At 38.0% G+C, this 23,866-nt stretch overlaps 1 protein-coding gene across 9 annotated transcripts in view; it reads left to right on the forward strand.

The window, feature by feature from the left end:
• Arpp21 (cAMP regulated phosphoprotein 21) overlaps positions 1-23,866 on the forward strand; it is a 161,746-nt gene that overhangs the window by 38,621 nt on the left and 99,259 nt on the right. For 4 of the 9 annotated variants that reach the window (XM_090351869.1, XM_090351875.1, XM_090351876.1 and 1 more), the window contains exons 1-9: positions 8,186-8,267; positions 8,354-8,531; positions 10,369-10,532; positions 11,497-11,538; positions 12,530-12,619; positions 16,548-16,692; positions 18,260-18,338; positions 19,060-19,119; positions 19,802-19,942. In XM_090351869.1, the coding sequence (XP_090207995.1) occupies positions 10,407-10,532; positions 11,497-11,538; positions 12,530-12,619; positions 16,548-16,692; positions 18,260-18,338; positions 19,060-19,119; positions 19,802-19,942 (683 nt within the window). In that variant the 5' untranslated portion in view covers positions 8,186-8,267; positions 8,354-8,531; positions 10,369-10,406. Of the gene's footprint in view, positions 1-8,012; positions 8,099-8,185; positions 8,268-8,353; positions 8,532-10,368; positions 10,533-11,496; positions 11,539-12,529; positions 12,620-16,547; positions 16,693-18,259; positions 18,339-19,059; positions 19,120-19,801; positions 19,943-23,866 lie in introns of those variants that run through there. The other 5 variants (XM_090351871.1, XM_090351874.1, XM_090351873.1 and 2 more) reach the window with 3 other exon arrangements.

A 23,866-nucleotide genomic window follows, 5' to 3' on the forward strand; every position in this document is an offset into this window, starting at 1 on the left:
TGGCATAGCGTAGAACTCACTGTATAAAATGCAAAAGCCTTTTCAGTGTGTCTACTCAAGTCCCAGAATGGGATACAGTACAACTCAGTCAGTCATAGCTCCTAAAACTGCAGGTCATTCAGAATCACTTAGTGTCTCTTGAGTTGGAGGAAGAATACTCACATTCCTTTGTTCTTGGGGAAACATGCCGATTATTTTTTGCAGAAGAGAAGGGAGATGATATCACAGGTAAGGGATTGAACTTTTTTTTTTTGCCAGTCTTGGGCTTGAGCTCAGGACCTGAGCACTGTCGTTGGACTTACACAAGGCTAGAGCTCTACCACTTGAGCCTCAGCACCACTTCCAGCTTTTTTCTATGTATGTGGTACCGAGGAATCGAACCCGGGTCTTCATGCATGCTAGGCAAGCACTTTAACCACTAGGGAAAACTCCCGGCCCCGGGATTGAACTTTTGTATTCATTCCTTACCATTAATTTAACTAGTGATCCATTTGCCCCTAAGGCCTGAAGTATTCCTTCATAATCCCAGTTACTAAATATATATACAGGAAAACAAAGACCACATGTAAAGGAGATGTCATAGTTTTCTCTACACCAATAACATGACCTTTCTGCCTAGTGCAAAAAATCAGACTCTGTTAACAGTTGAATATTTCTTTGTTTTTCTGTTCACTTTTTGGGAGTGTCTCTTCCTTTCTTCTTTTCTCTGAGAAAGGCTCTAATAACTCAAACATTTAGTTCCCATTTCTGTACTTGTAACTGCGTCACAGTACTTAATTTTCATTGTTTAACAGTGACAAGTATTTTTCTTTAAAAAAAGAGAGAGATTCTTGTAGGAATGAAAGAGAAAGGAGTCATGTCAAATATGCCAATTATTTTTTAAAATTAGTATTTCTTCTCCCCTGTAAAATATCTTTTATTACCATGATGTAATGATGAATTTTATACTTTGAGCCACTTAAACTAGGATAGAAAACACGAATGCTGTGTTAAGTTTTTGTTCCATCGCAAGATATTTCCAGCACGAATAACTTAAAATGAATAATGGGTTGTTTGCTTGACAGGCAGACAAAAAGGGATTTTTAAAGAAATATTATATTGGGTTCAATTTAGAGGAAGCAGAAGTTCTGGTATGTGGGAACCAAACAAGAGGCTCATTGTCTTTTAATTTTGCAATTTCAAAATCATTACACGCAAATACAGGACAGTGATACTGAGAGGAATACTCAGGTTACCCTGGGAATCCTAGATTTCATTATTTAAGATTTCTGGTTTAGGGACGGAGTTTGGCATAGTGGTAGGGTGCTTGCCTAGCATTCGTGAAGACTGGGGTTCAATTCCTTAGTGTTGTGGCTCAAGTGGTGGAGCTCTAGCCTTAAGACAGTCTAAGGACGGTTCTCAGGCCCTGAGTTCAAGTCAGGACTGGCAAAAATATAGACGACTGGTTTAGCAAAGTTACCTACTATTATCCACAAGACTCCAGTATTTGAAAAGGTATTGAATGAAATCTGACTTCAAATGAGGGTGCTGCTGAAGTATGAGATCCTGGAATATGAGATCAGGGAGAAAAACTTGAATATGAACGTGACATAATACCAGCATATAATCTAATTAGTTGTTGAATGTTTTAAAAAATCTTGCCAGTTTGAAGTGGCTCATGCTTGTAATCCTAGCTACTCAGGTAGCTGAGATTTGAAGATTATGCTTTGAAGCCAGTGGAGAAAGTTATTGAGATTTGTATCTTTCATTAACCACCAGAAAGCCAGAAGTGGAACTGTGCCTGAAGTGGTAGTAGTTATAGATTTGAGCAAATAAAAACCTCAGGGACTGTGTGTAGGCCATGTGTTCAATGTTCAGGCCCCAGGACTGGCATACACACACACACACACACACACACACACACACACACACACACACACACACACACACACAGTATCTTGCTTCCAAACAGAACAAAACAAAACACAAAAATGGAGCATACTTATCTTTGAATCAGGTAGTCATGTCTCTGAAAGAAGAGAACGATGTGCTTTGGATGTGGATGACAGAAACGGGGCACAGAGCCAGCAGACAATCTTAGGACATTCTAATGTCCATACTATATGGACATTAGGACTCTTAAAAAGACTGAACATAATGGATAGAGGCTTCCATAAAACTGTAATATAAAGACAGGGACTAGACTATATCCATCCATCACCTGAAGATACATTCATTCAGTTTCTCTTTAGCGTTTGCTGGTTATAGGGAAGAAGATAGCGGTCCACAATGGGTAGATGTCTCTTGCAATCTGTGAATCCATTGCTTAGATTAGGTAAATTCTTTTAGGAGCATTAAAACTGATATTTATTAGCAAGACACCAGTGGCTTATGCATGTAATCCTAACTACTCAGGAGGCTGATATGTAAAAGCTCCTGATTGGAAGCTAGCCTGGACAGGAAAGACTGTGCAACTCTTATCTCCAATTAACCACCAGAAAACCAGAAGTAGAGTTGTGGCTCAAAGTGGTAGAGAGCTAGCTTTGAGCAAAAGAGTTCAGGGACAGTGCCCATGCCCTGAGTTCAAGCCCTATGACAGGAAGGAAGGAAGAAAGCAAGAAAGAAGGAAAGCAGGAAGGAAGGAAAGAAGGAAAGAAGGAAGGAAGGAAGGAAGGAAGGAAGGAAGGAAGGAAGGAAGGAAGGAAGGAAAACAGAGGAATAAAAAGGCATTTGTTGAAAAGAGATCAACAAACCTGCTTCCACCCTCAGTCAACATATCTGTTCTTGACCCTGCCCACTAATGGTGATAGATTTAGCTGCATCATTGGACTGAATGTTAGATAGACTAGGTTTACATCTTTAGTTCTTTGTACTTGCACATTTTTTTGAAAGGCTACAACTGGTTGGAGTTAATGACACTTCTGCATGTGTGGATCAACCTTAATTCTTGACACCGTGGTGCTAGAAATAAAGTCCTGATCAGATGGCTTTGATTATGGAGACTGAGGCCATTTGAAACTCCTTGGACTAAATACAACATTCATTTAGTCAAACAAATACCAACCTCAAGACAGGCAAAATATTGCCAACAGATAATGAGGATACAATTTATTATAATATCTATGCATGCCAAGTACTAGCAGGGGCAGATTACATACATAGCTATAATCTATCCATGTATGTGTCATCAACATGTCAGAGGAAGTTTTATAGAAGAGAATATCAATTTCTTCCCTTGTATTATCATTTCCTGACTTAGATGCTTTGGTGTGCTTTCTGAGTTATTTATTTATATTCATATAATATTCAGGAAGAAAGAAAATCATTTCAAAGGAAATTGGGTTGACCTGAATAATAAAATAATGTAGAACATCAGTACATAGTCGAGACTTGGTAAGGACTCATTAGAAAGATTTAAGGAATAAAAAGGAAGCACTTTTCTTTAGATGCTTTTCTTGACACGGGACCTCCTGTAGTGCAGAAGTCATTCAAATCATTACAGAAATATTCTTACATCTGAAGTTTTGGTATTCATTCTTGTCATTGTTAGGATTCTGATAAACGTGCATATAGGTTATTTTCTGATAGTGTGCAGAAACAAAAGAGAAATTTAGCCTGGTGCCAGTGGCTTATGCATGTAATCCTATCTACTCAGGAAGCTGAGATCCCGAGAATCATGGTTTTGAAGCCAGGCCAGACAGAAAGGTTTCTGTGAAAACTCTTATTTCCAATTAACACTCAATGCAGAGCATTCGCCTAGAGCAAAAGAGCTTCAAGGTGTACTATGTTATTTTTCTTCTCTTTTGTTGCCCTTTGGTTAATCTCATATTGTTACTATATCTGACTGTGTTACCTGGTATAATGTGTGTGTGTGTGTGTGTGTGTGTGTGTGTGTGTGTGTGTGTGTCTGTGTCTGTGTCTGTGTCTGTGTCTGTGTCTGTGTGTCTGTATGTGTGTGTTTGATTATTTGAAATAGGAAAGGGAAGGGGGGAAAACAAGATGATTGGGAGGGGCGGGGAGGGAAGTAGGGGAAAAAACATGAGAAGGTATCAATGTGTGAGAAGTAATGCATCTACTATCTGGTGAATGTAACTGTAACCCCTCTATACATTACAATAAATAAAAAAGAGCTTCAAGGATAGCACCTAAGCTCGAGTTCAAGCCACATGACAGGCAAAACAAAATAGAAAAGAAAGAAAGAAGGATACAGGAGAAATTCTTCATTTAAATTGTTTGTTTTTAAACTGCTTGGTTCTTAAACTAAGCTAATATTTATATAAAGCACTCCAGTTCCCTAAAATCACAATCCTGAAATCCCTTTCCTTCTTTCTTTTTTTTGGTTATGGGGTTTGAACTTGGGGCCTAGGTTCTATCCTTTGGCTCTATTTTGCATAAAGCCACAGCACTCATTCTGGTTTTCTGGCATTTAATTGGAGATAAGAGGGACTTCTCTGCCTGGGCTGGCTTTACCTTGATCCTTAGATCTCAGCCTCCGGAGTCCATTTTCTTACTTAGATGGTGAGTTCTCCTAGATGTATTTTTTTTTTTACATTTTCAAATTCCAAATACTTAGACATTTTCAGATTCCAAAATTAAAATGTGAAATTCATGGTTGAATGTCTCTTGCCCATGTATCGGAGAATAAGACTTTCTTTGAAAAATTAAGTTTATGTGAAAGTGTTTCTTTGATGACTTTTTTTTTTTTTGGTCACTGGAAAACTTTTAGAATTGGTTGACCTTCTGGTCTATAGTACTATTCATGCTGTTGTTGTTCTGGTTTCTGTAGGGATCACATTCCAATTTCTTTTTACTCTCTTTAAATATAACCTTACATATTAAAAATATTGGTAGAACATCAGGAGAATAACTGTTGTACAAAAGGGTTGCAGTTTAATTTATGTGATCTGGCAGTCTTAAGTGGAAAATTAACCAATTAGTGTTGTCATTGTAGTATACAAGAGGTTTATCTCTGTAGAGCTGTCACCAGCCATATAATGTGAATAGAGAGGAAACATTTTAATTGTCCAGATGAGTAAATTTGGGGTGTATAGTTTTATCCTTACATATTTAGACTGATTTAGGTATGACAAGACTAAGCATTTCTGTGCTGATTTTTAGTATAGAAATTGTGAAGAAAATGACAGATACAGTGACTCCCATAAAGAAAACAGAATTCGACTTTAATTTCTACTTGGATGTTTTCAACTTTAATTTCTGCTTAGATGTTTTAAGTATTATATCACTGTTGGAATTTTAATCAAATCTAGGTCTTGACTTGCCTGGCTGGTAGCACACTGATCAGTGTATGTAACACACACACAAATCAATGTATAAGTGCAACACATCTTGATCAATATCATTACTATTCAACAAATCAGTGTATAAGTGCAATGCATCTTGATCAATGTCAACATTCTCTTCCATCCCTCTATCCCAACTCACCTCCTCTCCTTCATTTTTTTAGTTTCATAGACTATGCATTGGTTATTATGATTCCATTTTCTTGTCCCTTCCTCTAACCATTCATTTACCCTTTTCCCCTGGACTTCCCAAACACTTTTCAAATGCCAGTTCCTGGTATTCATTTTATTTTGGATTATGAGTTTGTTTCAGAGGAGTAATACCAATGGAATTCTCCTCAGTAATACCATACTTCTGCTAATGTATTTGTGCACACTTGTGTAAAACTTTGTGTTTACTTGTACATTTATAAATTAATTATAGCTTCCCTATATGAGAGAGAACATGAGTCCTTTCTCTCTCCAGGCTTGACTTACTTTAGTTAACATCATTATTTTCAAGATCCATTCATCTCTGCCAATCCATCCCCCAAGTTCTAATTGGTATTGTTTTCAGCTCCAAAGCAAGCTAGAAAGCATAAATATAAAAGTAAATAACAATTATCTCTTCCATTTTCTTTACTCCAAAAGCTGATAGTATCACTAATCAATTTCCCATGGCTTCTTTTAGAAATCATTAATGGAATTTTTGAATAATGACATTATAAAATAAGTGGTTAAATAACATTTCCCAGTAAAAACCCTATAGTAAGTTTTCATGCTCCCTTCTTCCAACTATGAAAATTAAAATTCAGTAAAATAACTTTTTAACAAAATGATACAGGAAAAAACACTTCTTGACTATGGTCTGCATTTTTATTTTAATTTTTATATGTGTGAAAACGAGAGAACTTAGAAGAAATTGAGCCTGAACAACGGCAGTGGAGATTGCTAGGGGAAGGCTGGATTCCTGGCAACGCTCTCTTTGCAAAGAGAACAATTTTAATCAGTTACTAAAATATTTGTGATCCATATGTTCCTTTCTGCTCACTCCCATATGCCCATATTCTCTTTTATCTTGCTGGATGATGACTTTATGATTCAGGCAGGCAAGAATAATACCTTGCTGACTTTAAAGCTTGATGCTATTTCCAAACGTGTCCTGGTAATTATGCACACACATATATCCAGGCTGTTAGCACTTTGAGCTAGTTACGTGAGTGCCAGTTTGTTCTTTCTTCATGGGAAGAATTATTCTTGCATCCTCCTACTGATGCTAGGATAATGTCCTAAGGAAGACTTGGACTGGAAGCTCCATTGCCTCTCACCTGCCAGAATCAATGTCCCAACCATGAACTTGAACAGCAAAAAAAAGGGGTGACACTAATGGGGTTGCAATTATTTTTGATCACCTTGTTCAATGAGAGGAAAGAAATACTGAATCCCCCAAACACTTGATAGTTTTATCTAACCTTTCTCTCAGACAAACTCAATAATGAGCTTGTGAGCTGACACTAATCTTAAGTAATGATGGCTTCTATTTAGTACTGGGTGTCAGTGGCCCTGTGAAAACTGGTTGAAACTGAGGAATTAAAATTACATGGATTCGGGCCGGGAGTTTAGCCTAGTGTAGAGTGCTTGCCACACATGCACGAAGAGCCGGGTTTGATTCTTCAGTACTACCTACATAGACAAAAGCCAGAAGTAGTAGTGTTGAGGCTCAAGAGGTAGAGCTCTAGCCATGAGAAAGTCCAAGGATAGGGCTCAGGCCCTGAGCTCAGGACTGGCACAAATGAATGAATGAATAAATAAAAAAAATTACGTGGATTCGTCATCCATCTTATTCCCGATGCATATCTGCTTCAGAGCTGTATGATTTCTAACAACCAATGGGGAGAGTTTAGAGCAAAAAAAAATCTCTCCTAATTCGGGATGGAGAAATTATTGACTGTAGAAAGGATCATGTTTTCCACCATCATTTTCCTCCACAGCAAATGGCTTTGTAACCAAAGACATTGTTTCACCCACAAGAAAAAGAAAACTGTAAGGAACCAGCCATGCTTAATTAAACGTGGGTTTCCAAACTTTCGACCAAATAACTGAAATGCAGCCAATATGCTCACGGCACGAATGGCTCAGGAAGAGGTGTGTGAGCTGGGGGAGTACACACCCAGAAACACTAAATGAAAAGGCAGGGGATTGCAGCCTCATGTTGGCAAACGTTATTAGGAGCCCGTCTCTGTGTTTGCATTCAAGCTGTCGTTGCCACTGCTCTTGTAGGAGTTGCGAGAAATAAAGCAAGTGCACATTATAGCATGGATTGTTTTCAAGAGGCTTGGAGCTAGCAAATCTGTTGCACCCCTATGACAGGGATTCTTTGCTGTCAAACAGAATACCCAGCTGGCAGAGCGATGCTGTTGAGAAGGGAGGGGTGTAGATAGATGGTGTTCATCATGCACTGAGAATATTAGCAATTTCTTCCCGAACTCTATGTGGAGTGGAAACAACACTTCCTTAGCTAAGCCATTACAAAAGTTTTCTCTTTTTTTCGTATCTTTAAAAAATATTTATGGATAACACTTCATTAAATCAAAGTCTTTGAATATACTATAAGGCAAATCTCATAAAGAAAGTTGTCACCGAAACAGAATTAATATATATATTAATCTATAATTTAGACAAAAATTTTGGTTTAAAAAATATTTTTTTTTTAAAAAAAGGGTCATGTTTTTCTCCTCCACCTCGGAGGTGATCTTGCCTCTCACTGAAGCAAACACACAAGCTTATGTATTTTTTTTAATACAAAGTGCGAGATTTCACTAAAAAAGGTTAAAATTGAAGTGAGTAATCTTCGGTGCATAATGCAATTGTTAATTTTAGCTCCTTGCGTGGGTGCCGCTCTGACTTGAACAGCAGGCTGCAGCCTTCATTAGAGAAAAAGCAAGCAGCCGGAGACAGGTGGAGCTGGTTCAAGCCGCGAACGTGATTTACTGGAAGCCGGTCATTAGTGTTAGAAACCCTGTCTTATTTATCTTGTGCTTCGCCCTGCCATGAATGTTGCAATGATTATTATTTACTTTTCATGTGTTTTCCAGGTTGACGATGATGCGTCACACAGTGTAAAGGCACGGCATGGCGATGGGTATTCTGAGCTGTTAATGGGGATATGGGATACCAGTTGTCTGGGAACACTTGTGTGGATTTTTCCAGCGAGGAGCCACAGAAGCTGCTTAGTAAGTCGCCAAGACCCACCACACGAACTCCACGGGAAAGGTAAAGGTCTTGTGTGGCTGCCACTTCGTCCGTGTTTTCTTCTTTCTGACACGATTGTGCTGATTTGCCTAGACTAGCTCACTGAATAGAACTGCCATACATCAGGGGCTTGGCTGGCTTATAGTTTGGAAAATTGGTTATTGCATTCCATTTCAAATCTGTTTTTTTTCCTCTGAAATGATCTAAACAAATATGAGTGAGGACAATAGAAACCTTTTGTCCTCCCCTTACCCAATACACGGAAAACCAAGCTGTGTCTCTTTGGGGAATAGAACTTTTATTTTGTTCACCACACACAATGAGTGCCACTGAAATATGAGAGATCTATCCAGATGAACTGGATCTTCAAACCTCCCGGAACTGAAAAACACTGCTCACTTACAGATTTGAGCTACTGTTCTTTAGGGAAACTTTTTCTTTTTACATTCCCACAATCCTTTGCCAAATGAGCCTGTATATTTCAAAGAGATCATTATATAACATCTGCTCTGTCATGGTAGATTTTAGTGAATTACCAATAAAAATTGATGTGGTGTAGATTTTTCTCATGCTTCTTATTTCCATTCAAAAAGAAGAGATAAATGGTAAATTGCAATTAAATACTCGCAGAGAGGCATATAAAACATTGATTTGTCCAATAATAATTGCCATTGTAACATATGTGGAAGTCATTAATTGAGTATGTTAAAGAATTTTCTCTCTAAGCTATAGTCCCTCTCCTCTCTCCCTCTCTGTGTCTCTCTCCTTCACTCTAGTTCCCTTCAGCTTTCCTTTCCCTTCTTTTTCCTCCCTTTCTCCCTTCCTTTCTTCCTTCCTTCTTTCCTTCTTCGTTCCTTCCTTCTTTCCTTCCTTCCTTCCTTCCTTCCTTCCTTCCTTCCTTCCTTCCTTCCTTCCTTTCTTCCTTCCTCCCTTCCTTCCTTCCTCCCTCCCTTCCTTCCTTCCTTCCTTCTTTTTCCTTCCCCCCTTCCTTCCTCTTTCATATAGCATAAGAACCAAGGAGGAAATAAAAGCCAAATTCTTACTGGTACTCATTTAACAGCACATCAGAAAGTGAATAGGCATCAAGGGATTTTGGTGGTAAGGAGGAAAAAAGAACAGGCTTTCACACTGAAGGGCCATTTGCAGTTCGCATAGCAGTCTGTTATTGGCTTGGAGTGGCAGAGTGCAGTAGGATGGCTTCATCAGAGCTGAAGGCTTGCTTCCACAGGAGTCTGCAGCCCAGACAGCTGACAGGAGCCTGGCTTAGGCTTTTAATAATGCAGCTGTCAGTCTGAAGCCTGAAAATGTTGACCCTGGATAGTTTACTGCCAAAATTAGATGCCAAATTTATAACTGAATTATTACCTCTTCAGTGGAGTTCTGACCCTTGTAAAGTATGCTCTATTCCCTGGACCTCAGGGAGTGTTTCTACGTTGGAAACTTAAAAATAATTTTTGAGTCATCTTGGAGATGCTACAGACAATCAGTACTAGGTCTTGACTCAGAATTTGAGAGACATTTGTTCAAGAGTTAGAAATATAGTCTCATTTTCGTGTTCTACTTTGCAGTGGGACGTGGGCACTGGCAGTTATATAGCTCCAGGAAGGTTTGCCGGGCCATTATGATAGAAGGTGTATTCACAAGTGTGCGTGCGTGTTTGCCTGGGAAGTAGATGGGAAACCGCACCTGCCTCTATGTCTCATCTCAGCGTGCTCAGTTCTCCTTGCTATGTAAAGCTGGTAGAATGCCTGTGCTGCTCATTTCAATGTGAATGCTCTCAGAGAAATGAGATGTCTCAAGAATACCAATAAATACTTCACCTGCATTGATTTTATTTCCTGATACTGCAACCTTCTAGGGCATAAAACCTTGTTACTTTAAGTTACATCTGGGAGAATGTCTGAGCAAGGAGACCTGAACCAGGCTATGGTAGAGGAAGGAAGAACAGAGCAAGACGCTGCTCCAGAGAATGGCATAGTAAAATCAGAAAGTCTGGATGAAGAGGAGAAGCTGGAACTACAGGTAAGCCTGCAGAGACCCTGGCTGTCAATCCACTGCATGCGGCTTCCTTTAATTCTAGAACATTTGGAGAGTTTGTGGCTGCTGTAGGAATTCAAGTACTGAAAATCATGATTATGAAATCTCTCGAGACTAATATTCCCCAGCCTTTCCCAGGCTGAACCACAGTATAGAATGCATTTTGAAATCAATAGTATCTATGGAATATCGTTAATTGCCAAATTTTCCCACAGCCTGCCCCTATGGATTTCTAGCCCAGTTGGTGTTGTCTGTGTTCATCAGAGCTAGCATTAGGCTATCTGAATCTTATAAATGGACTTGCTAGAGCATAAAAAGATGCATTCTCAACTCACAGCTATGTAATGTCAAAGGCATGAGCTCTGCTGACATTCACAGCAAGCTGAGGTTTAAATCTTATTATCTCACAAACCTAAGGTGAAGAAAGCCCAGCTAAAGAGAGCACCAGACAGGATGAAGGAAAAGAGGAAAGATCCTGATCGACTATGCTATAGTTTTCTAAAGAAAGACTAGATTGAGGGAATACAAACTGAACTAGCAAACAGGCTGTATTAATATTTTCTATGAACTAAACTATAAATGCATCAACTTATTTTGTAAACCAATGGTTTATACTATAAGGCTAGTCATTTCACAGTGAACTGCTTAAAGCAAGCTTTTCTCCACTACTATGTTTGCTGTAAGGAGAAAGAATTAGAAGTTAATAGGTTCCAAGTATCTAATAAGGCATTAAAAGTTTCAGACAGCTGTCAGTATAGATTTCTCTGCTATAAATGGTGACCTGCTTCTGTCTCTCTCTCTCTCTCTCTCTCTCTCTCTCTCTCTCTCTCTCTCTCTCTCTCTCTCTCTCTCTCTCTTTCTCTGTGTGTGTGTGTGTGTGTCTCTCTCTTTACCTCTCCCTCTTTCTCATCTTTTTACTGCTTACTTTCTTCGGTTTTGTAACACACAGAGGCGGCTGGCAGCTCAGAACCAAGAGAGAAGAAAATCCAAGGTAAGTTTTAAGAGTCTCTACCAACCTCCTATAAACTGATCATGTGGGTTCACAATTCAGATGTAAAGGGTTGTACTTGTGTGATGATTTCACTCACTATCTTTCCTTCTTCCTCAAATGCTTCTTAATTAGAATTCTTTGAGTCTAAGTAGCTGTACATATGTATATCTGAGCCTCTTCTCTTCGTTGATTTGGCAATACTTCAATAAACACAGAACCAAGCTGGGCATGGTGGCAAACTCCTATAATCCTAGCTACTCAGGAGGCTGAGATCTAAGGATCAAGGTTCAAAGCCAGCTTAGGTACAAAAGGACCTGAGACTCTTATCTCCAATTAACCTTCAGAAAATGGGAACTGGGGCTTGGCTTGAGGGCAGGGTATTAGCCTCAGCTGAAGAGCTCTGGGGCAATGCCCAGACCCTGGGGTAGGGCAGTAACCTTGAGCTGAAGAGCTCAGAGACAGCACCCAGACCCAGTTCAAGCCCTATGACCCACAAAAAATAAAGAAAGAAAGAAAATGAATAAATAAATAAAAATAAACACAGAACCCCTGGTTTTGCTTAATTTTAAATAAAGCATGGAGTTGATATATTAGTTTCACCAACTGAAGTCTACCTCGAAGTGAACCAGTCCCTTTATTCTCCACATCTTCCCAGTCAAATCCTCTCCAAACTTAGTTTCAGGGGAGAAAGTAATTCTTTGGATTTTCTTTCTCTTTATACATTCATAAAATCTCATCACCTCTGATGACATGATCTTGGTTAGCTAAGATCGTCCATTCCACTTGTCCCTCCGTCCTCAACAGAACCATAGGTCTGATGCTTGGCCCTGATAGACTCCGTAGCAAACATCAGTCTTGGAGTGTGGATGTAAAAACTTTGATTTGGGAATGTCCTGTAAACTTGGAGACGAGCTGACTGATTGCCTGAGAAGGCTTTCTGTTTGTTTTTCTTTATTTTCCATTCCTTCCCTTTTCTCAACCCCAACCTCAGTCAGGAGCTGGAAAAGGTAAACTGACGCGGAGTCTTGCAGTCTGTGAGGAGTCATCAGCCAGACCAGGGGGTGAAGGTCTGCAGGATCAGGTATATCCCCTGTCAGTATTGTTGATTGCATGACCTAGACTTGTCTTTGGGTGCATGATGCTTCGTTGGACACTAAACTACAGTGTTTTGTGGGGAGGGGAGGGGGATACATAATGAAAAGAAAATATTGATATGCATCATCTCATATTGATGAGATGTTTTTCCAAGAGTTTTTTTAAGTTTATTACAGAGTATTACATTTGTTTTTTTCCAGACTCTCTGAACACTGCAAATGGGAAGGAATTCAAAAGAATTTAGCTTAATACTTTAAAAAGTAACCACAGTAGTGCTGAACTTCCTCAAAGGCTCTCTCTCCTCTCTCTTTCTCTCTCTCTCCTGATAAGGCTGAACCAAATATAGTCCTAAGTTATCCCATCTCCTTTCTTTTTGGAGATGGTTTACCTCAGCTCCCCAAAATACACTTGCCTATAAGAAACATTGCAGTTGGCTCATAGGAACCTTAAAGGAATAATGCATAAGTCCATTAAACATTGGAGAAATGCTTTCATGGCCTTTGGTGGAGTTTCTTGGTATTATAAAATGTTGTCCAGAAATGAATCTGAGCTTGATATTACTAATATATTGCTGCATACCCTTACATTTATTTTTGTTCCTTGTAGAAAGAGTTTTAGGGCCTAAAATTTAAATTCCAACTAAATTCTTCCATGACAAAATGGGAAACTTCACATCTTATTTATTTTCATTTGCCTTTTAGGCATCACATTAAATTTCTATAAAAATAGTCTTGCTGCTGAAAATGTTGCTTATTTTCTCAGAGGCTGAGAGCAGTCAAGACTATTTGTAAAATGATTTGTCTGTGCCCAAGGGAGGGAAAATTGATTATGATATCATTATTTGTGTTTGCTTTGGTTTTGTGTTTCTCTACTTTAATTGAAACCCTCTAAATTCTGTTTGTCAATTCAGAGAGCATTGAGAGCACTTTCTTTAAAAGGACCAAAAATAAATTCCTTATAGACTTTTGTCCTAAGAGTATTTTTTTTCCAAGCTTCATTTTCTTGACATGCTATTCATGTCCTAAGGCACGGACAGGCTATCATTCAGTAGCCAATTACTCTGTTTCATAGACCTGCTCTCTTTTACTTGGGTTCTGAGAAATGTGTGGCTTTCCTTCCGCATTTTATTTGTGCTTTCTATTTTTAATGGAGATTGAAGAAGGGGAATGATGTGAATATCCTGGCTTGTATTATTAAATGTAGACTGATGGCTTGTAATGTACTGCACATACCCTGTGTTCACTCTGCGAAATGACAGACTCTGGGGAATGTAGGGACCCAGTTGTTTCCAACTCCTAATGCCAGGCAAAGGAGGATAGTTTTCTCTAGACTTAATCAGTCCTTTATATCTTTTGACAAGGCATGGGGTGAATGAGATTATCTGTATCGTAGAGTCCATCACGGACCTAAGTCTAGTTTCTCCATCTCATTGGTGCAGAGAACTAAGATGAAAGCGGTGCTTTGGTGCTGTTGATTCCAAGTTCAGAAAACAAGACTAGCTTTGTAGGGAGAACTAGAGCCTGCATGCTTTCCTTTGGTTAGCTGAGGAATGGTGCGAACATGGGACTCAAAAGAAAATAATCACCTATATACACATGTCATCAAGAGGACATGCTACTTTCTTAAGCAGCCAGTCTTTTGAGCTTAGATTCCATGCCTTCATTATCATCGGCACTTACCAAAAACCAGCCAAACAAACAGACAAAAAAGCAAGTGTGGACTAAATCCCAGAGAATAGTGGCAGAAGTGCACAGTACATGGATTGTATCACTTTCCTGGTGTTTGTATATGCACATTATTCGGAATATTGCCTTCATTTTCCTGTGGGACCCTTTCTCCCTGTATTACTTGATCTCGGACCCACACCTGAGTCTGTCCTTGAGTTTAAGGAAGTTTGCTTTTCTAATGTTATATTACTTGCATACCAGTGTATTTCTGCAACTTGAATCATTCTCTTACTGTTGTTGGATATAAACTTATCCTGTACCAATGTATTTATTTAACACTTGTATTTTATTATTGAGCATCTCAATAAAAATATTAAAAAATAAGAGATTGTTTTTTACCAACTCCAAGCACTTTTTGCGTGTTCTTTCAACACATTGATGTGTTTTTATGTATAGAAAATACAGTGTTCTTTCTTTTCTGAGTACAATACTTGCCAACACATGGCATCAGTACATTTTTCATAGTGGATGTCTTTTTGCCTGTGTTCTTGCATTTATGTTTCCAAGCCTCTTTGATTATTGGATTTAAACTTACAGAGGCTGATTGGTTCGATTGGTTTTGAAGAAGCAATGAGACCACTTTCATGGCCCCAGTGCCATACTCCCTCTTCATCAGTTGATGAATTCATTCTTCCTCGTCACAGACCCAGCTATGTCTTCTTAGTGAGCAATGTTCGGGTTTTCCTGATCCCAAGAAGCCAAGTAACCCCAGCGGCTATGTGAATCCTTGTAGATAAATACTTTGGTCTTTCAAATCATGTGACAATAAGTCTAATAGCAAATTACAAGCAGTTTTTACACATTTAGTGTATGTCCAAGTCTAGGCTAAACACAGGGTATTCATAAAACCCAGAATAGATAAATATTTATGAGAACAAGTTTTACCTCATTCTCTACATTATGGTTTTTTTTTTTTCGTCTTTTTTGCCTCTGCCTGATGACTTTATTCAAGCCGGAAGTTCACAATGGTGTCCTTCTCAAACAATGAGAGAACTTTGTTTTAGATTTGTTAGATTTATCAAGATTTGCCCAACATCATTATAAATCCCTGCATAGAGAGGGTTTGAAAGTCAAGCTCACATGTCATACATAGAGTGAGCATCCGGTCACGTGTAGAAAGAGCACATATAAGCTTTGCTTTGAGATACACAGTTAATTAGTCACTGGGAATATTTTTCCCTTACAGTGTAAGACTTTCTCACCAAGTGATCTCTTGCATGAGAGCAAATGGGCATAGAATTTTTTCAGTAGTTTTAATTGTAGCATACTTACTCAAAAAGAAAAAAAAAGAAACAGAAAACATGATTTGGCTCACGTTTCTTCAAACTATTGGAACAAATGATTATCAATTGTGAATTCATATAAAATAATCATTTTTACCACAAAGTAGATAATCTAACTCCAGTTCCAGTATTATATAGGGTTGATGTCATACAAATCATATCATCAGTTCAGGTGATACAGGAAAAGTTGAGACTATTCTTTTAAAAAAAACAATGTTGATATATAATTAACAGAAGTACAGTCTTGCTTCTTACATTTCTAAAAGATAGTGCTTATTTTAGCTATAAATTATAATGATCTGCTAGTGCCATCTCAAATAAATTATGATAATCCAAACGTGGAATTCCTATTGTTACATCATTTTGTTTATTATAGTAGTCTAAATCATCACTGACATAGTTCTAAGACAGTGTTTTTATTGTAAGCTGGCTATTGGGATTTAATGTCTGTTCTATCTGTAATTATAGTTCTTAAAATCTGTCTTTCTTTGTTTCTGCCAATTTTTCCTTATTAGGAGATATAACAGAAGTCTTTTTTTAGAACTGACAGTAGCTCTGATGTAATCTTGCTGATAGAAGAATTAAAAATAAACCTGTAGGGAAAATACAACTTGTGATCTACAGGATTTTAATTTGATTAAGGTTAATATTCATGAGACAAAGTTTTAATGCTAGGTGTTTCTCATGACCTCTCCTTGACTTCTGAAGTTCAATTCACCTTACAGGCCAATTATTTTTTCTGACAAATTTATTTATTTATTTTTTATCATTCAAGAAGAAAAAAAAAGAGAGAGAAATCTGCACCTGGTTTCTTTTTCCTGTACTTACTATCCTCTGTGCAAAATGGAAACCAGATCAAGATGATTAAATCTCGCCCTAAATTATTATATTTTCTCCCCAACAGGAATCAATTCATTTACAGCTTTCCAGTTTCCCCAGCCTGCAAGAGGAGGATAAATCTAGGAAAGATGACTCTGAAAGAGAAAAAGAAAAGGATAAAAACAAAGATAAAACCTCTGAAAAGCCCAAGATCAGAATGTTATCAAAAGGTGAATGTAATAACGTTTTCTTCATGTATTCAATTGGTGCACACAAAAATCAGATAATAGTCCAGAGTGGACCCAGATCTGCATCTCCTGGCAGTCACCAAGATAATGTTACATGTGTAGTATGTGTGTGTGTAAAAAGATGTGAACTTGCTTCTTTTTCTGTTCACAGTCCATCTCTGAAACAAGAGTGGTTGTTCTTAGAAGCATAGGTTTCTTCAGATTCACAATGAAATTTCTTCCTTCCAATATAAATATATTTCAAATCTGGTTTATCAGCACAGTTGACTTTGATTGTTGAATGTCTTAACAGACACATGGCAACTGGATTAGCAACTCCCCTTACCATCTTCCCTCTCGTGAATTAGTTATACAAGGAGGTTCCTTGTGGTGAGGGCATATGTGCTTACAATAGGCACTCACCTCCTCCATTACTCGTCCTCATGCTCCATTCCCAAAACAATCTCAACAGACTTTCTTTTGAATGAATGGTTTTCATTCAATGACTGATATAGTCCCCAAAGCACAGATGGATATACCAATAAGACATGGAAGACTTTGAGCTTGCACGCATCAATAGTCAGAAATATCACTCTATCTCAATAAATAGTTTTCAAAAATGAGATATTCCTCCTAAATCCAGCCCAGACTTATCAAATAGTTACCATACAAATTATTATACAAAGTATCTCAAGTTCAAATAAACAGTTCCTTAGACGTACAGCTTGACGGAGGCTGTTTTTAAATATGTGATAAGGGTTCAGACATCTGACAAGTTGTTGAGAAGTGACATTCCCTCGTTAATATAACTTTAAGCTACATTTCTGCTTGTAAGTTTGTCTCTGATACTGCTAGGTAAAACTCAGGGTATACAGAGAGAAAGGGAGTTGGGATCACTAAGCCAATTCTCAAAAACAAGTTTTATCCAGCCTCAGGAGATCTGAAAGACTTGGAAGTATCTAATGCCCTCCTAGATTTTGTACAAATTAGCCTTTAGATATTCTTTCTTTTAAGTATGAAGTTTGGTTTATATACATAAGCACTTGAAGAGGAATATTTTGCCTTACATATTTAAGTTTCATAAGTAAAATGTACCTTCCCATTAACGATTCAATAAATAATTTTTGCTCAGATAATATCATAAAATTTGACATCGAGATTAGCCTTTAGATATTCTTGAAACCATTTTCTTTACCTTCTCTGTTTTAAGAGAACACGGGCGTAGGAGATCTCAAACTTGTGAGACCTCTGTGTGCTGGGAGTGCCTATTATATAAAGGCTGTACATTGGCTGGTTCCAATGCAGAGAGCACGTGTGAAAATGGCGCACTGCACATGCACACTCCCTCCCGTGTGACACTGAGGAGTCTCCACAGTCAGGATCCCTTCAGTTCTCCAGATTCATTTTTATTCTGCTGCTATACTGTCAGGTTGCAGGTTTAGGGAACGAATATTTTCATACCAAGCATTGCATCTCAAATTTACCTGAGCAAAGAGCAAAAGGTTGACAAATCCTTTTCTGCCCCACCTTGCCACCCTCATTCCTGACAACTCCATCCTGTTTATTGCAGATTGCAGCCAAGAATACACGGATTCTACAGGCATAGACTTACACGAGTTTCTAATTAACACTTTAAAGAATAATTCCAGGTAAATTATTAACTAAGCTTCTTATTTTGAGTAGGTTCAAATAGAATCTTATGAAGTTGTTAATCAAACAGCTGTTAAGAAGTCAGGTGTAATATGTGTGTGTATTTGTCTGTGTATGTGTGCGTGTGAGTGTGTGTGTGTGTGTGTGTGTGTGTGTGTGTGTGTGTGTGTCTCTTAAAGAGACAATGTCCTGCATTTCTCTTTCCTGTTAGTGGTTTGCATTTTATGGTTGTAGATGGCTTTCACACCTAGTTAACACCAGGCTTTCTCTCTTGGTGAGGAAAAGATAGCTGGCTGATGGGAAAGAAAAATGAGAATGGAAACGACTAATGTTTAATCAATCAGTGATGCTCCAAATAGTTACATACCTATCTAAAAGCAATATCTGAATTTTGTGTCATTCCAGTTTCTAGTTAAGCTAAAATATATTTTTATCTACTGTGCATTACAATCCTAATACCATGCATGCCATAAATAGTTTTAAAAAATCATTGACAAACTGTGAAACCCTTTACAAATATAATAATCTTGATTATAGAGAAATGCAAATGAATGAAGAGCCGTTTTCAAAGATACATTAGCTATAGATTTATAAGCACACCCATGTCAATCACCTTTTCAGGGCAGCTAATATACTATTTAAGTCCTTGAGAAATAGAAACTCTGAAAAATAAACAGAAAACAAAAACAAAACTGTTGATTTTTAACATTTGTTTTGCAGGGACAGGCTGATCCTCTTGAAAATGGAGCAGGAAATTATTGATTTCATTGGTGACACCAAGTATGTGAATTGCAATGCTGGCAAACTTTATGATGCATCTTAGTTTAATATTTGGGTTTCATTGTTCCTTCTGCGGGGAATAGACAAGACATTGTTTAAGACAGTTTCTTGGTCAGATGGAGGTGGTATTGGAGTTGAGCCCTGATTAAAACTGTGACTGGGGTCATGTGTTGATCTTGCTTGTTAAATTTCTAACCAAATGGCCCTAAACTGGGGGCCACTGTTTAGCATTGAATAAGCAACCCTTTCTATTTTTATTATCGTTTTTTTTCATGGGCTCCAGCTGGCTGTTGTCAGTTATGCCTGGAAATTATTGTGCTGCCTTTGGTGATGCCTCTCCAGATAGGCATCTACAGTCATGTATTATATCACATCATTTGTCCTGTGCCTCACTCAGTTGATGAAGTGACACGGATGAAAGCACGATATGTGCCAATTGACACTAAGTTCCTTGGCAAGAGAAATGTGCAACTCTGAAACAATGACCCATATTGTAGCTTAATCAATGAGTCCATAACAAGTGGAAATTTCATCTGACAGTGGGGAGCTGACTGAGCCCCGAAATCCAATAAGCCTTAAGGGGTTTGGATGCCAAAGAACAGTGGTGTGCCTACCTGCAAAATTTCCTCTGGAAGCAGAAAGGAAAATGCTGACTCCACTCTTTCTTTTAACTGTGTTTCAGTAACCATTACAAAAAGTTCCCACAGATGTCCTCCTATCAGAGAATGCTTGTCCACCGGGTGGCAGCTTACTTTGGATTGGATCACAATGTGGATCAGACAGGAAAATCTGTAATCATCAACAAGACGGGCAACACCAGAATGTAAGCCCCAAGCACTACTAGCATTTGCTTTGTCTCATATGGATTCACTTATAAGAGCATGGTGTAAGACTCAAAGTACATGACATTTAAAATGAGCACTGTTATTTATCTTTTGATCTTATCAGCAATAGTGTGGCATTTAACAGTAGGAGATTATCTGAGAACCCAAGCAAGCTGTTGAAATTTAGGCAATAAAGCAAATTCATTCTATCATCTTTTTTTTTCTTTTTTGGCATAGTCCCTGAGACAGGATTTTCCTCCTACTATTACATGCCATGAAATGACAAATAAAACCATGGGACCTTTCATGTACACTATAACTCAAATTGACAATAACTGACTTTTCAAAATTCATGAAACATGCAGGCTAATTGTTCCTTTTCCTTTTTCTGACTTAAAGACATCTAGATCATTGTGCTTTACAGAATAACAAAAATCTAGAGAGAACTTCTACAATCCAGTTTTTCTCTTTGAAATCAACCCACTAAGTTTTTCTTGTTTTGTTTTGTTTCTTGCAAATCGAGAATGTTGAGGCTGATGGTAAAAGCTGTAAAAGGATAACAATGGGTCTTCCTTCCTTACAATAATCACATTTTATATCTTGCTATCTTCTATTCTATGGAGTCATCGAAGCATAAGGAGTATTCATTGGCTTTGTAACTTGGAACTGTCTGAGTTGAACCCACAAAACTTGCAAATAGAGTATAAGCTACTGTGTCAAAAAAAAAAAAAAGGCGTGTGAGACTTAAAAAAAAATCTCCATGTAAACTTCATCTCCATTTTATACTTGGTGAACTTGTGTCAATTGCTTGAGTCTGCATGCCTACAGTGAAGGAGCCTTTGTGTCAAGCAGAATTTTGTAGTTAAAATACTTTTTATTTTCTGCTCATCAGAGTTTGGGCCCCATGGGATGGAGATGAGGCTCTTGGTCTACTCAAGGACCAGTCTGTGCTCAGTATAGGCAGAGGGACAGTCACAGTGGAAGGATACACACTGGGAGAACTAGGGTCAAGCTTAGCTATTACTAAAGGACACTGAGTGTATTCTCTGGGTTTCAGATTACTTGTATATCTGTGGAACCATTTGAAGTGGGATAATGTTTAAGGGCTCTCAAAGCTTCTGAGTTACTGAACCCTAGGGTTGCAGTCTTCTATGCTGGAAAAACTCATTTAAAAATTTGCTAGCTTTCCATTTTATCTGATTGTTGACCTGTACACCTCCTATTTTGATGAGAGTGGAAATTAAAGATCGCTCTACTTAAATCTACCACATCTGCTTCCCTCCTCACCAAACACTCCAAGTTGTTTTACTGTTACTATTACTGGCAGTTCTCATACTCCATTATGAGTTTTTTTTTCTTTTCCTTTTTTAAATTGTCTTTCAGATACCGTATTGTAGAAATCACAAAATAGAGAAGCAATTGACAAGTTCCTTTAAATGTTTTTCTTTCTCTTTGTAAAGCCATGGAGAACATGGAAAAATCCAGATTAAATAGAATAAGCTTGAAATAGTTTCAGCTGATGAACAATAGATTTATTTAAAATCGACACTGATTTTACAACCACATACACATGTATATTTGTGTATGCATGTATATATGCATATATACATAAACATGTATATATATATACATGTGTATATATTTGTAGAATAGTTTGAGGGTAAATTAAACATTGGGTAGATTCCTTGTAAACTTTGATGAATGCCTGTGAAGTATCATTTGGATATTTGATTGGTGTGTTAATTCCAAAAAGCTACCCATTTCCTTAGCTGATTTTCATAAAACTAAACTAATACTTGAACTTTAAGATTTTAATTACCCCACCCAGGCTAGCCACAATGCAAGGACTCATGTCAGCTAATGCCATATGTAAAACGTCAAGGACTTGCATTGGATAATGCATGTGTAAAACATTCTTGTGATTTCAGACACTTCTGGCAGTGCAGTATCTTCTAAATCCTTCTGTCTCCTGGTTTCTAACTAATAGGTATCATGTTGCTAAATCTTTTCATTCACATAAAGCACCAGCTCTATGAGATTTAAAAATGGCCATTCAAAAATATATTCCACTCCTTTGCACTTTCAAGAGGAGTGAATAGTGAGTGTGAGCAAAAAATGTTCTTGAAATGTGCTTCCAACTACAAGAGCATGTCAGGAATTGATTCTGCCATTGCTCCTATGGACCATGCCTTACAAACCTTTCTACAAGTAAAACGTGTCTACGCCCAAAAGACAAATGAGCCTTAGTCATGAAATTTCAACCACGTTTCTAACCAGCTGTTATGTGAATGATGTTTCGGGGAAAAGGTAGTGGTGATGGTGGTTGGATGAGACATGGTATCTATTTCTCAGGATGAGGAAAGAAGATGAATTGAATGTTATTTTTCAAATAGTTATGTTGCAATTTTCAGGATCTGTATCTTGTTAGTAGTTCTAGCAAACAGTAGTGTTACTTTGTGGAAAAATGCATATTTGATTTTAGATCTTTATTATTGAAATTAGAAGTAAAGCACTGTGTTGAAATATTCAATTTGAGAATTAGATGCTGGACTGTACAGTGACTTAAAAGGTAGAGTACCTGCCTGGAAAGTGTGAGGCCTTGAGTTTAAACCTCAATATTACAAGCCAGGCATTGGTGGCTCATGCCTGTAATCCTAGCTACTCAAAGCCAGCCTGGGCACCAGAGTCCCTGAGACGGTTATCTCCAGTTAATCACAAGAAAACTGGAAGTGATGCTGTGGCTCACAAAGGTAGAACACTAGTCTTGAACTGAATTGCTCAGAGACAGTGCCCAGGCCCAGAGTTCAAGCCTCATGACCTACAAAAGCACATACACACACACAAAACAAACCTCAATAACTACAAAAAATAAGAAGAACAAAAAGGAAAGGAGACAAGAAAGAAAGGAAAGGAAGGAGGGAAGGAAAGAAAGAGAGAGAGAAAAAGAAGGAAGGAAGGAAGGAAGGAAGGAAGGAAGGAAGGAAGGAAGGAAGGAAGGAAGGAAGGGGAGGGAGGGAGGAAGAGAGGGAGGGAGGAAGGAAGGAAGGAAGGAGTGAATTGAGTGTCACCAGTTGTCCTGATGCGTTGGTATTTTGTTGTTGTTGTTACTGTTTATATTTTGGGTGAAAGTAAGATTCTCTCAGTCTTTCAAATGTTTCATCACTGGTATTTGATGGTCAAATTTGACATAATAATTTAGATATGATAGTGAAATTGATACTTTTACTTATTGAAAGGAGGATACATAGATAGGATTCCTAATATAACTGCCTTTAAGTTTTATATTTGAGCAACACCTTTTCAATGCATACAGATTTATGCACTTCCAGTGAATACACTTCAAAATATTTCATATGGCATCATGTCTTGGAAGAAATATAAAAATGTAGATTACAGATACAAAAATAAGCCTGGTAAGGTAGCTCTTGCCTGTAATCCTAGCTACTCAGGAGGCTGAAATCTGAGGATCAAGATTCAAAGCCAGCACAGGACCTGAGACTCTTATCTCTAATTAATCACTAAAAAATGGGAAGTAGGGCTTGGCTCAAGGGTAGGGAGTTGGCCTTGAGCTGAAGAACTCAGGAACAATGCCCAGGCCCAGAGGTAGGGCAGTAGCCTTGCGCTTAAGAGCTCAGGGACAGTGTGTAGGCCAAGTTCAAGCCCCATGACCTAAAGGATTGAAGGGGGGCAAACATCCTTATATATTGATTTTTTCCTTACTGATACCTCATTTGCATATAATGCTTCTTGGACATAGATACTTAGATAGTTGTTACTACATCAGCTACATGTGAGCTATGATTCATTTCCTATTTCATTCTTTTCTAATGAGAAACAATTCACATAATTATAGAACGTGATTTGAGACCAGGAGTTTTTGGATGAAGAGGAACAATTTGTACATGAAGTTAGAAATAATTAGG

The sequence above is a fragment of the Megascapheus bottae genome, chromosome 18 (assembly GCF_031878675.1).
Source record: "Megascapheus bottae isolate mThoBot1 chromosome 18, mThoBot2.hap1, whole genome shotgun sequence".
In the NCBI taxonomy this organism is placed as follows: domain Eukaryota; kingdom Metazoa; phylum Chordata; class Mammalia; order Rodentia; family Geomyidae; genus Megascapheus; species Megascapheus bottae.